Below are 12,236 nucleotides of genomic sequence, written 5' to 3' on the forward strand. Positions count from 1 at the left end.
CTCTATAACTGAATGCCATTTTAGAAATTTAGATACACTATTACCCAATCCCAGCTCAGGAATAAAAATGCTCCATTATCAAATCCCAGCTCAGGAATTCTGACATTTTATTACCCAATCCCATCTCAAGAATTGAGACACTATTACTTAATCCCAGCTCAGGAACCGAGTCACCCCTAACCAATCATAGCTCAGGAACTGTCACACTTTAACCCTATCCTAGAAAATCCCAGATCAGGAATGAAGCCACTACTAGCCAATCCTATCACCGGGGGGAGGGGTGGGGGCGTGGCTTATTGAAATAAGCGGAAAAAAAGCCGTATGCGCGCTCTGGAGAGCAGCAGAACCGCTGTGGCCGCGTGTGCGCGAGCGCCGGTCATTCATTCTTCTACTCATTCACTCTCTCATTCACTGACGGAGCATCGGTGTGTGCGGACACGCGGAACTCCAGCTCAGCTCTCTGAAACTGCCGCTAACGCGGTGGTGTTTAGACTCAGCTCCTCCAGCGCGAGACGGGGAGAGTCAGCGAACCGCTGTTAGACTCGGACTTTGGGCTTCAGTTCGTTCAATTTCGCAGCTCCATGCAAACCTCCATAGTTGGCATCCTGCTGTGTGGAGTGTCAGGTGAGTTTTTAGACTCTTAACCTGCAGGGCATTCTTCTCTACCAGCACTGTGGACCTGATGAAGTTCATCTGAAAGAATTTGACTTGAAAACAATGATAGTTTTGTTCATTAATTGTAGAATTATTTCACAATATAAATAATAAATAATCCCATCTCTGCTTTTTACACACTGATAAATGTACTTGAGCCACATTCTCTTATTATTCTTCCTTTTCTTTACATTCTTACAACCATTTCCGCCACATAGAATAGAAATGTTTTACATTTTGCTTTTTTATTTTGATTATTTATCTCTAGCCTAACTGGGACAGTGTGATTATGAGTGAGACGTTTTGTTTTGCTGTGGACTGAAAGCATATCTATACAATACAAGCAGGATTTTCTGGTGTTGCATCAAATATTGGTGGTATTTCAATGATAGGGCTTAGTTCACCTCTCCACAGCAGGAGAACACCACAGAGTGATGGAGAGGGAACTTTGAGGCAGACAGCTCAGCGCTTGAAAGCACCACTGGGACATAATCAGTGCCAGCATGGGGCCGTGTTACGGGCTATAAAGAGGTAGTTATGAAATTGGGCTACTTGAAAAATAACATGTTCTTGCGCCCCACTGTGAAGCGCATTTATTCTCCAGCAAGGTCAGACTGTTAATTTTTTTCCTGAGTCGATTTAAAAATTGCCCCAAATGATTAGGGATTAGGCAGCTGCAATGAATAGAGCAAACATTTGCTTGTTTTGGGTTTTGTTGAGCATTAGCCTTTTTGGGTCAAAACAACACAGGCTTCCCATCCGCCTCACCATAAGAAGCATCATCAGCAAGTTTGCATTTCATACAGTAGACAGGACTGGTGATCAAATATGATGCTGGGAATTCACATTCCTTTGAACCCTATAGTCTTCCCAGTCTGGTCCAGAGAATAGATCTCTTTGGAAGTCATTGATGGTGAAGATCAGATCTGTAAGATGTGGGCTGGAACTGTGCAGGTATCCAGGAGCAGGTTGGGTGACCACTTTGGACTACCTAAAAGGGAGCATGGGGTTAAGTGTATCATGGATATTTTATATAGTTAAACAAGTTTAAGTGGGACATGCTTTGGGTCGTCTTGTACTCCCCTTTGTCAATTTTGAAAGCAATCTGACAGAAATTTCTCCATATTCACTCTAAAGATGTTTTTTTTTATATATATTATAAATATAAACTGTTACTGTACTACAACCTTTTTTATCATTAGTATTTTTTAATTACTCAGCTGTGTGTGGAAGTCACTGAGGTAACACCTATATTACTTTAATCTCCCTCCTAGTGGCTATAATATAACACCATTTTGGAGCATGTAATTAACTCACAGTGGGAGCTAGCCGGGCTACAGTGCAGCCTCCACATGGGTGGGAAGTGATACAACTAAGCCTCCTAAAGTAAATAATGAGAGATGGCAATAAAAATCCCCATATAAACTTAAAAGAGTCATTTTTTGGACGGTTTTATGCACAGATTCATCAACACAGCAACAATGAATGTGCCATGCGTGGCCTCTTTTAACTAACCATATGTATTCTTATGAAAAGAATTTTATGTTTTTAGGTTAAAAAGCCTGTCTGCTTCAAACAACAAGAAATTGTGTTAAATATTTTAGGTTTTACATCAATTTTATGGACTTACAATTAGTCTCTCCACTTGTTAAATTCACCCTACATATGAGTACTAAAAACAGAAATTATACTGTAATTTGTAGCAGAGCATCTGTCTAGTTTAATGTGTAGGTTGCTTGTCTACAAGAAGAATTAATCTTGCATAAATACTTTGAAAGATATTTAGCAAAAGAACAAAAAGTCCTAAGTTGCTCCTGTGGTCATTTAGTGTGCCACAGCTTGAGGCTGGCTGAGAAAATGTAAACAGCTTCATTCGATTAGGCTTGGTGTTGTTGGTTGGAGGCGATGGCTAAAGTGGAACATGCAGATGATCGGCAGCAGTTGCATTTCCTGATTCTGCTTGGCTCTGCGCTGTACGCCGATGCTGTGAAAAGAACAGGCGTGGATGTGATTTGTGTCTTTTGCTCCCTTGTTTGTCGATGACAGTCTGAAATTAGAAAATGTGCAGCATTCACCAAAAAATAGCACAGCAGGGCAGGAACGCGCTTTTACTGGCAGGTTGCTTTTACGCTACTTTTGTGTAATTCTCCCATTATGGTGGCAATGCGAAGTACAACCATTGATGTGTAATTCTACAGTTGAATAAAGATAAAACAGAGATTATTTCATTCGGGAACAGCAATGAGAGGCACAGATGCGCTACCTGTCTGGATTTGAGAGTCCTAAAATCTAAATAACTAGAACCTTGGGTGATCTCAGTTTTTGCAGTCATGCCAAAGGAGATACTAAATCAGGATTTTATCTCCTTAAGAACATCAACATGATTGGAGATTTTCTGACTAAAGCAGACCTGGAGAAGCTCATCCAGCCCTTTATTTCTAGCCGGATTGATCACTGTAATGATCTCCTAACTGGACTCGCAAAAAAGACAAACAGCTTCAGGTGATTCAGAATGCAGCTACCAGGGGGTCACTTGGAGTAAAAGAGGGAACACATCACCCCCTTTCCTAAATCCTTGCACTAGCTACCAGTCTTTAAGTTACTATTAATGGTCTATAATCACTTAATGGTGTAGGACTATCATATTTATCTGACATGCTGCAACTCTCAGATCATCAGGAACTAGTCATTTAGTCCTGCTGAAGGTGAAGAATAAACATGGAGAAACAGCGTTTAGCTACTGCGCTGCTCTTAAATGGAACCAGTTGACAGAGAGCATCAGAAGACACCCGACAGTGGACACTTTTAAATGCTTTCAGCTCAGTTTAAAACCCTGCAGTTCTCTCCCATAATGGCACTTTATTATCCTAAATTAATCTTTAATTTGATTTTTAATTTGATGATTAATTTCATTTTTTTTAAATCTATTTTCATTAGTTGTAGAGCTGTTTCACAGTGAGCTTATAAACAATACCATCTCTGCGTTTTACACGATAATAGTTCTTGAGCCACATGCTCTTATTATTCTTCCTTTTCTTTATATTCTTACAAGCATTGCTATTGCGTACAGGAGAAATGTTTCACATTTTGTTTTCTTATTTTGATTATTTATCTCTAGCCTTACTGGGACAGTGTGATTATGTGTGAGATGTTTTGGTTTGCTGTGCACCGGAAGCATATCTGTACAATATAAGCAGGATTTTCTGGTGTCGCATCAAATTTTGGGAGTATTTCATTGATAGGGCTTAGTTTACCTCTCTACAGCAGGAGAACACCACAGAGTGATGGAGAGTGTTTTCACAATTTAATTAACGTTTTTCAAATTCTATTTTCCTACATCTTTTTAAATTTTAATTTTAATTATCTTTGTATTTTCTTATTTTTAAAGAACTTTAAATGGCCACTACGTATGACCACCAAGTTCCATATAAATATACTTGCCTTGCCTTGCTTAAGTATTTGTAAACTGTATGTGTAAAACCTAGTCGTTTTGTCAGTGGTGTTATGATCAGTGGATATAATTGCTAAAATCTGAACATTCCTAAAAAATAGTCCACTGCCATTGTTTCCAAGTCACGCTATATGTAGAAATGATATTCTTTATATGTTGATTATATGTTACCCTTTTACTTTGGATTTAAGATCACTTAATGTTTTATGAGTTTATGAGTTTCATTAATCTTATTATGATTTATCATAAATGTAAAAAGAGTTTTCCCTCCTTTAAGATGTCGATACAATAAGTAATAAAAAAATAGAAAAGAAAGTATCATAGTAGAACAAAAAATACACAGATGTCAACTTTCTGTGGTTTATTCTTATTTTGAGCTCATCAAATGCTCATCAAAATGCAGCTCGTCCCAATTCCAACATTTTGTACATACATCCTAGACAGGCATGAACCAGTATGGTTCAAAAGTCAGAGACCACCCTTTTTTAATTTCATTTCCAAGCAAATGGCTACAAGTTATATACAGTCTCAGGAAAATGAATAGACTTTTATTTAACGGAAAACTACACAGCATCAACAACTATATAATGTGAAACTTTTCAGTTTCAGTCTATTTTTTTTAGACAACTCACTTTTCAGTTTTTTAAACGGGGATATTTGTCCACACCTCCAGAGTTCAGTCTTAGAAGTTGGTTGTATTTTCTGCTTCTCACAATACAAGTAATCCCAAACACATGCAGTGATACTGAGGACTCTGGGGTGGTCAGTCTGTTGTTCTGAGAACACCAGCAGCTTTTTTGTTTGATTTACAAGTTTCATTTTCTCAGTGATGACTTGTTGACAGCTGTGCATCCTTTCGGGCCCACATAGATCTAAAGCAAGAGTGGTCCTCTGCCTTTGCACAGTGGTGTATATGGATGTGAAAATATGGGATATTGGCACTGGCCCAGAATTCCAATCGAAACATACCTAAAAATGACTTAAATGTGCACGAGGTTAACCATCTCAGGTTGTTTGGTTCATGCATTCAGTGGTTCTAAGTGCAGAGAGCAGACTCTGCATACAAAGTATATCATCAATAAGGATGAGTGAGCCAGTACCTGAGGCAACCAAACAGGCCCAGGGCTTAAAACTACCACCGCCATGTTTCACAGATGAGGTGGTTTGCTTTGGATCTTAGGCAGTTTGTTTTCACTTCCACACTTAGCTTTTGCCTTTACTCGTATACATGTTACGTTGGTCTCATCTGTTCACAAGACCAAAAAAGTGCCTTTGTCCCAAACATTATATAGGGCAATGGCAGTGGGATGGTGAGAGGCAGCGAAAACATTGTATTATTGGTTAAAATTACTTTGCCCACCCGCTAGTGCACAAAGCATCCCTAAAAATCACTTAAATATGCACGAGGTTAAATATCTCATGTTATTTGGTTCATGCATTCAGTGGTTCTAAGTACAGAGAACAGACTCAAAGCAAAGCACACATTTTTTGCTAATGTGAGATATTTATCACTTGAGTAGTGGTTTCAACAGTTAAAATGAAGAAATGCTAGAAACAGGGTTGCCTTTAAGCTCTTTGCTATGACCAGCAGCAGCAAAATCAATGTGCATCAAGACATCATGCAACCACAAACGTTAAACTTGGCAGTGTCTATGCTAACCTGACAGAAATGGTAATCTGTGTGATATATTAATATTTAATATTAATACACACGCGGACCAGATCTGATGTGCCCAAGATGCGAGACTCTATCAATGCAAATTGCAGACATAAGTAGCATCACATCAATCAAAACGTTTCTTTGCCCTTGAACTCAGCAAGCCAGCTTTCAGTGGTTCGCTGGCCTCAAAAAACCAGGTGTGTTGACACAGATACAAAGCCTGAAAGAGTTTGCAGTAGATTCCACAAAACGGATTTCAAATGATCAGTCACAAGCTGCTGGCCGTTGGATGTCAGCTGGTGGCCAGCAAAGTCAAAACCATTCTAGGCATCTATGTATTTCAATGTGATGTGGCAGGGCCAGTCTTACTGTTCTTCAAAGATATACATACTTCAGAGAACTGCTACTTCTTGAGAAGACATATGGAACAAGCCTGTGAGGGGCCTTTCCGGTTGAGAATGAAAATAGCATGTTTTCTGATGAAACCCAGTGGATTCACTCACCGGTCTGGACAGTGGGAGGCCCATCACCTTCTGCTATTTGGCACTGCAAGCGTCCGAGCAAATTGTGGCTGAACGCAATATGTTTACTGTTAGTGAATCACCAGCTTTGTGAAATGCAGTCATACACTCTAAAAAAGGATGGTCCTTCAAAAGTTATATCTAGCACCATTTAATGCTTAAATGGTTCCTTAACAGGTAAAATCATTTTTCAGATCGATGGAGAACATGTTGTATAAGGTTCCATACAGAACCTTTTTGAAAAGTGTTCTGTATATCACCAAAAAGTTTTCTTCTGCTAAAAATAGCAGAACCTGATTTGGTGCCAAATAGAACCATATACAACACATTCCACACTATATAGAACCATATACAACAAATTCCACACTTAGGTGTGGCTATTAAAAAGGGTTATTCAAGGGTTCTTTAGTAAAGAAAATGGTTCTATGAAGAACCATGAACACTCAAAGAACCTTTTGTATGATTAAAATGTTCTTTGTGTGGTGAAATTATTCTTCAGATTGATGGAAAGGTGTGTTGTATATGGTTCTGTATAGAACCTTTTTGAAAAGCGTTCTATATAGCACCCAAAAGGATTCTTCTTTTGATACAAGCTTGACACCGTAACAGTAGCAGAACACTTTTGGGTGCTGTATAGAACCCTTTCCAAAAAAGTTCTACATAGAACCATCTAACAGCACATTCTCCATCAATCTAAAGAACATTTCCAAGATGCAAAGAAGCCTTTAATCATGCAAAAGGTTCTTTGAGTGTTTATGGTTCTTTATAGAACTTTAAGTTTTCTTTACTAAAGGATCCTTGAAGAACTTTCTTTTTTAAGAGTGTACATCAATCTGGAGAACCATTTCGCCATGCAAAGAAGCATTTAAGCATGAAGTGGTTCTATGCAGAACTCATTGTTCTAAATAGCACCATCGCTTTTACTAAAGAATTATCTTTTTCAGGTGTGTAGACATTTGAAATTAAGTGTTTCACTACAAAAGGAAATCCCATAATTCCTCTCAGTTTCTGCATAATTCAAATGCTGAGTTTTCAATCCTTTCTTTTCTTTTCTTTTCTTTCTTTCTGGTTTAGCTCAGCTCAGCTCAGTTCAGTTCAGTTCAGTTCCGTTCAGCTCAGCACTCACGCCTTCATAGGTCTCCTTCTCTCTCTGGGCTCTGCCACCTACTGAAGGAAGAGATGGCTGCACGTAGACTGGCAGAAACAAGGTACAGGTGAACGCAGTCAGCTACTTAGCCCACTGGTTCAGCCAGACCGGCTTCTCCGTCCCGCGTTCGATGCTCAGCCACGCCCCCGCCCCCTTCTCCACAGTCATTGTGTGGTTTGGTGTGAAATGGTGTACATTTGTTTACAGTTATTTACAGTTTATTTACAGTGATGGTGATAGAAGATGGGGTGGGTGATGTGTACTTGGGATGGGTTTGAATTTTGGAATATTTGAATTGGTGCGAACTTTTAAAAAGTCAAAAGCAAAATAGGAATTTCAATATGCAAATCAGCTTCTTTCTAACATTTTACACTCTCAGAAAAAAAGGTGCTAAACTGTCATTGAGCACTGAGGCAGTACCCCTCTTGTTACTGGGGTGGTACCCTCAAGGGTACATCTGAGCACCTTTAGTCAGGGAACATAATTGTACCATAATCCATTAGATGGATGGATGGATAAATGGATGGATGGATGGATGGATGGATAGATAGATAGATAGATAGATAGATAGATAGATAGATAGATAGATAGATACATACATACATACATACATACATACATACATACATACAACTTTATTGATCCTGAAGGGAAATTGCATAATAATTCTAGTATAAGAGTAGAAATAAAGTATATCTATTTGCATATTTACATAGCATATGAGACAGATTTGTTGTATTTACATGATAGCAGGCACTGAGTGGTATGAGGTAGACTGAAAGCACAATGAGTATAGACATCACTAGGAGTTGCAGCAGTATTACAATGTAAAGTGCATAGTGAAAGTGTCATTACAGCAGCAGGTTATGATATTTTGCACAGTGTATATTAACAGGAGAGGTGATATAGTGATGTGGTTTAGCACAGTTCAGACAGCAGGGGAACAGTACCATCTCTGCAGTAAGGAGACTCGTTGTAGAGCCGTATAGCAGTGAGTAAGAAAGATCTCACACAGCACTCTTTAACACAGCGCAGCTGTAACAGTCAGCCACTGAATGTGCTTCTCTGTTTATCCAGTGTAGCATACACACAATTACAATCCAATTAAGGTACACAATTGGACATTAAAACTGCTGTTGGACCTTTAAGGATACATTACTTTGTTTATACCTTGATGAATGAAAAATGTACCTGCACAGAACTTTTATTTCAAACATCATACATTTCCATAAGAACCATGAGATTTCTGAACTCTGAACTGCGTGTTTAGGCTCCTATATATAGCACACTGGAGAAATGCATCCGATTTGCACATGAAACTGGCACAAAAGACGTAGCACATCTGGGCCATGCCTGCTGGATTATGTTGTAATTATGCCTGGAGTCAACAGGTTTAAATTACCTAGAGATTAGGTTGAAAAAGGCTGGAGTACCCCTTTAAAGAACCATGCATTGAACGGTCCTTTAGGGAACCGAAGGTGGTTCTTCTATGGCATAGATCCAGATTAATTTAATTTTTATCTAGATGTATGCCAACTTTTATTTTTAAGGGTGCATAGCAGTTCTTTGCATTCTTCCACTGCATCTCTATCTTTAGACACTAAAATAAAAGACTGGAAGACTGTGGCATGTATTTTCTGAATCCTTATTTAGCCCACCTTTGTGTGAATCAAAGGCATGGGAGGAGTCTTTTAGGCTGGCTGAGAATCGGCAGATGTTAGCAGGCATTATTAATCAGTGCTGTTTTTGATGGCAGGGGTTCAGCCTGCTTGAGCACTTGAGCACATGATGATATCAACCCATAAGAAGATGTTGTCATATTTACTTGCGCTTCAGCCAGTTGACTGTGCAGGTGCCCGCCAAGTGCAATTTTCTAATTATGATGATTACAGTGACATGATTTGAATGGATGGAGATGCAAATGAAGCTTCTACGGTATGTCACCCAGTTAGCGCAGTGCAATTAGCCGGTCATGCTCACAGAGCTGCAGATTATGTGCTCTATGTTGATCCGGGAGCTGTACATTTGGTACCGTAACCGGGAAATTTCCCATAATTTTTAAAAATGCAACATTATTCAACATGCAAACAAAGACATTTAGTGGAGAAACTTACCAGAATTAGTCAGAATGGTTTAAAGTGGTGGTGATAGGAACCAGGCATCTGAAGCATTTAAAGTCTCTAAACACTACCTCACAGAAAGTTGTTACATGAAATATTTATTAATACACTGGCAGATGCTGATGCCTTTTACAGTGGTGCTGCAGTGGCTTCTAAAGTTAGATTTCCTGCTTTAAAGACTTGGGAAAACCCCCTTTTAATGAAGTAGCTTTAAGGTGGAAGTGTTTTGGAGTAAACACTTGGAGGAGGGTTTTTATTTAATCATTTATTTGTTTGTTTGTTTGTTCAGCTAGTTGGCTGAGGTGGTGCCGATTATGGTCCCATCCAAATGCGCTATGCCAGTAATTTTTACAGTCTGCACACTTTTCTATTTTAAAACAAACAGTAGAAATAACCTCAACTTATATTAATTCCATGTGAATCGACATTTCGGTAAAAATGTGATCACTCTGTTTCTCAATTATGAAGCAAGATATGTTGTGTTCTCTGTGTCTAAGGCTACGTTCACATTACCAGGTTGAAGTGGCACAAATCTGATTTTTTGCCCTAATATGACTCAGATCTGATGTTTTCAGAGCTGTGTGGACATGCAAATCTGATCTTTTCAAATCTGACCTGAGCCATTTTCATATGTGGTCCTAGATCCGATTCATGGCCATGCGACCTTAATGTGATGCTCAGGTCAGAATTCATGTGCTTTTTTCCTACTGCACATGCGCCATCATTCAGTGTTACTCTGGCAGCAGCGCCGAACAGAAGTTGAACCTTGTAAACGGTGGAAAAGCAACACTTTTTACAATTTTCGCATTCGCCTCACTCTAATAATGAGCAGCTGAGAGCTGATCAGAGTTAATTTTCTTCGCAGCGAGTCTACGCGTTAGTTTGTTTGCTGATGATGGATGTGAAGCTACTGAGTGGGATGTGCGCATGCGGGTCATTTCAGGACGCCGATTTGTTCCCATTAATGACAGATTTACCGAAACGAGTGTGAACCATCCTGTCAGAGAGATCAGATTTGAGCAAAAAATCGGATTTGAGCAATAAGGCTTGTAATGTGAACGTAGCTTTAAATTCAGCCAGTATCTACTGCCATACCTCAGGTGAATACCTCAGGACATTAAAACGTGTAAAACAACAGGAAAAACGTTTGATTTTATGTGGTGTTGTTGACTGTTGGCTGTGAATTACACAGCTAATGATAATGCAAATGACACAGTGCATTCATGGCAAGGGTTAACAAAATATTGGCTAAATGTTTTTTCTGTGTTTTTGGTCACTTCTGGAGTCAGTTTCTGCAGTTTCTGCAGGCAGTGTGAAAACTGAGCTGGTGTTTCCATCTCTGTCATTTGTATCAAGCCCATCACCAGCCCTATCACCAGGTGGTGATAAGCATTACAAATGTCCTGTGGTAAAATGGCATTACCTCATCTCCCCCTGAAAACACACCCAAATTGTATATCAATTGCACAACTCTGTATGTCACTTTTCTGCATTCAAGGTGGCAAAATGGTTGACATTAGATTCACCCACTTGCTGCTTTTTATTATTTTCTTTGGCTACAAACACTCAAGTGGCAAACAACAGCGCTATCACAAACCTTGAAAAGGGAGGTAATGCGATATTTCAGAGCAGTCCAGTTGCAAAATGAAACAGTCATGCAACCCCACATGTGGCACAGGGAGCAGATAGCTTCCAGCAGAGTATACTGAAACCGAGCAACAGACCAACGATTTCAGGAGGACTAGAGGTCAGTTCTCTGCACTTCTCCCACGCTTGAAAGCACAGCTTTCAAACTTGACCAAACGTACAAGCAGCAAGTGGTTCTGGGTCTGGTAAAAAGCACTCGTGTGAAAATGCCCTTAAAAACTAAATTTTAGTATTTTAAAATCAATCCTAGAAGACACAGGTAACCAGTAAAGTCTTAAAGAACAGGCATTGAATCGCCTCTCCTTTTCACAGTACATGAATTATAGAGCTCTTAGTTAAACCAGAGAACAGTGCATTACAATAATTCTGTCTGATTGACACAAGGCCATGAACCAGCTTCTCACAATCAGAGGTTAAAAGAAAGCCGAAGGCCTTAGAGATGTTATGCAGATGATAACAAACTGTTTTGCAAATATTATTAATATGCTTCTTAAGGCTGAGATTATGATCAAAAATGACACCTAAATTGCTAACATTATTGCTTAGTTTCACTGACAGAAAGTTAATACCCTGATGGGCATCAGGGGCTAAAAACAAATAAAGCTGTGTATCATCTGCATACTGGTAAAAAATTAAAACTTGTATAATTTAAAAAGCAGAGGGCCCAATATTGACCCCTGTGGGACCCCGCAGAACAACATGAGGCGCTCCAAAACAAAAGTGCCCAGTGAGACATTGTATTCACGGTTACTTAGATATGATCTGAGCCACTCACAGAGTGTTTCAGAGAGTCCAACCCAATTTTGAAGACAGTTAAGTAAAATTACATGGTCCACTGTATCAAAAGCTGTACAAATATCAAGAAGAACCCAGATAGAAGGGCTACCTGTTTCTCTAAAAACTCTAAAGTCATTTGCCATTTTAAGAAGAGCTGTCTTGGTACTGTGTTGGGCCTGAAAGCCAAATGAAAATAATTATTTGATATTTATTTACAATATATTTACATTGAGATAATGAACTGAACAGAAATACCTTC

At 39.1% G+C, this 12,236-nt stretch overlaps 1 protein-coding gene across 1 annotated transcript in view; it reads left to right on the forward strand.

The window, feature by feature from the left end:
- The first annotated feature begins 444 nt into the window (after positions 1-444).
- The window catches only part of rxfp1 (relaxin family peptide receptor 1), a 138,923-nt gene continuing 127,131 nt past the window's right edge, over positions 445-12,236 (forward strand). Inside the window, exon 1 of the mRNA XM_036568772.1 lies at positions 445-624. Within this exon, the coding sequence (XP_036424665.1) occupies positions 582-624 (43 nt within the window). The 5' untranslated portion in view covers positions 445-581. The remainder of the gene's footprint in view (positions 625-12,236) is intronic.

The sequence above is a fragment of the Colossoma macropomum genome, unplaced genomic scaffold (assembly GCF_904425465.1).
Source record: "Colossoma macropomum unplaced genomic scaffold, Colossoma_macropomum, whole genome shotgun sequence".
NCBI classification, from domain to species: Eukaryota; Metazoa; Chordata; class Actinopteri; order Characiformes; family Serrasalmidae; genus Colossoma; species Colossoma macropomum.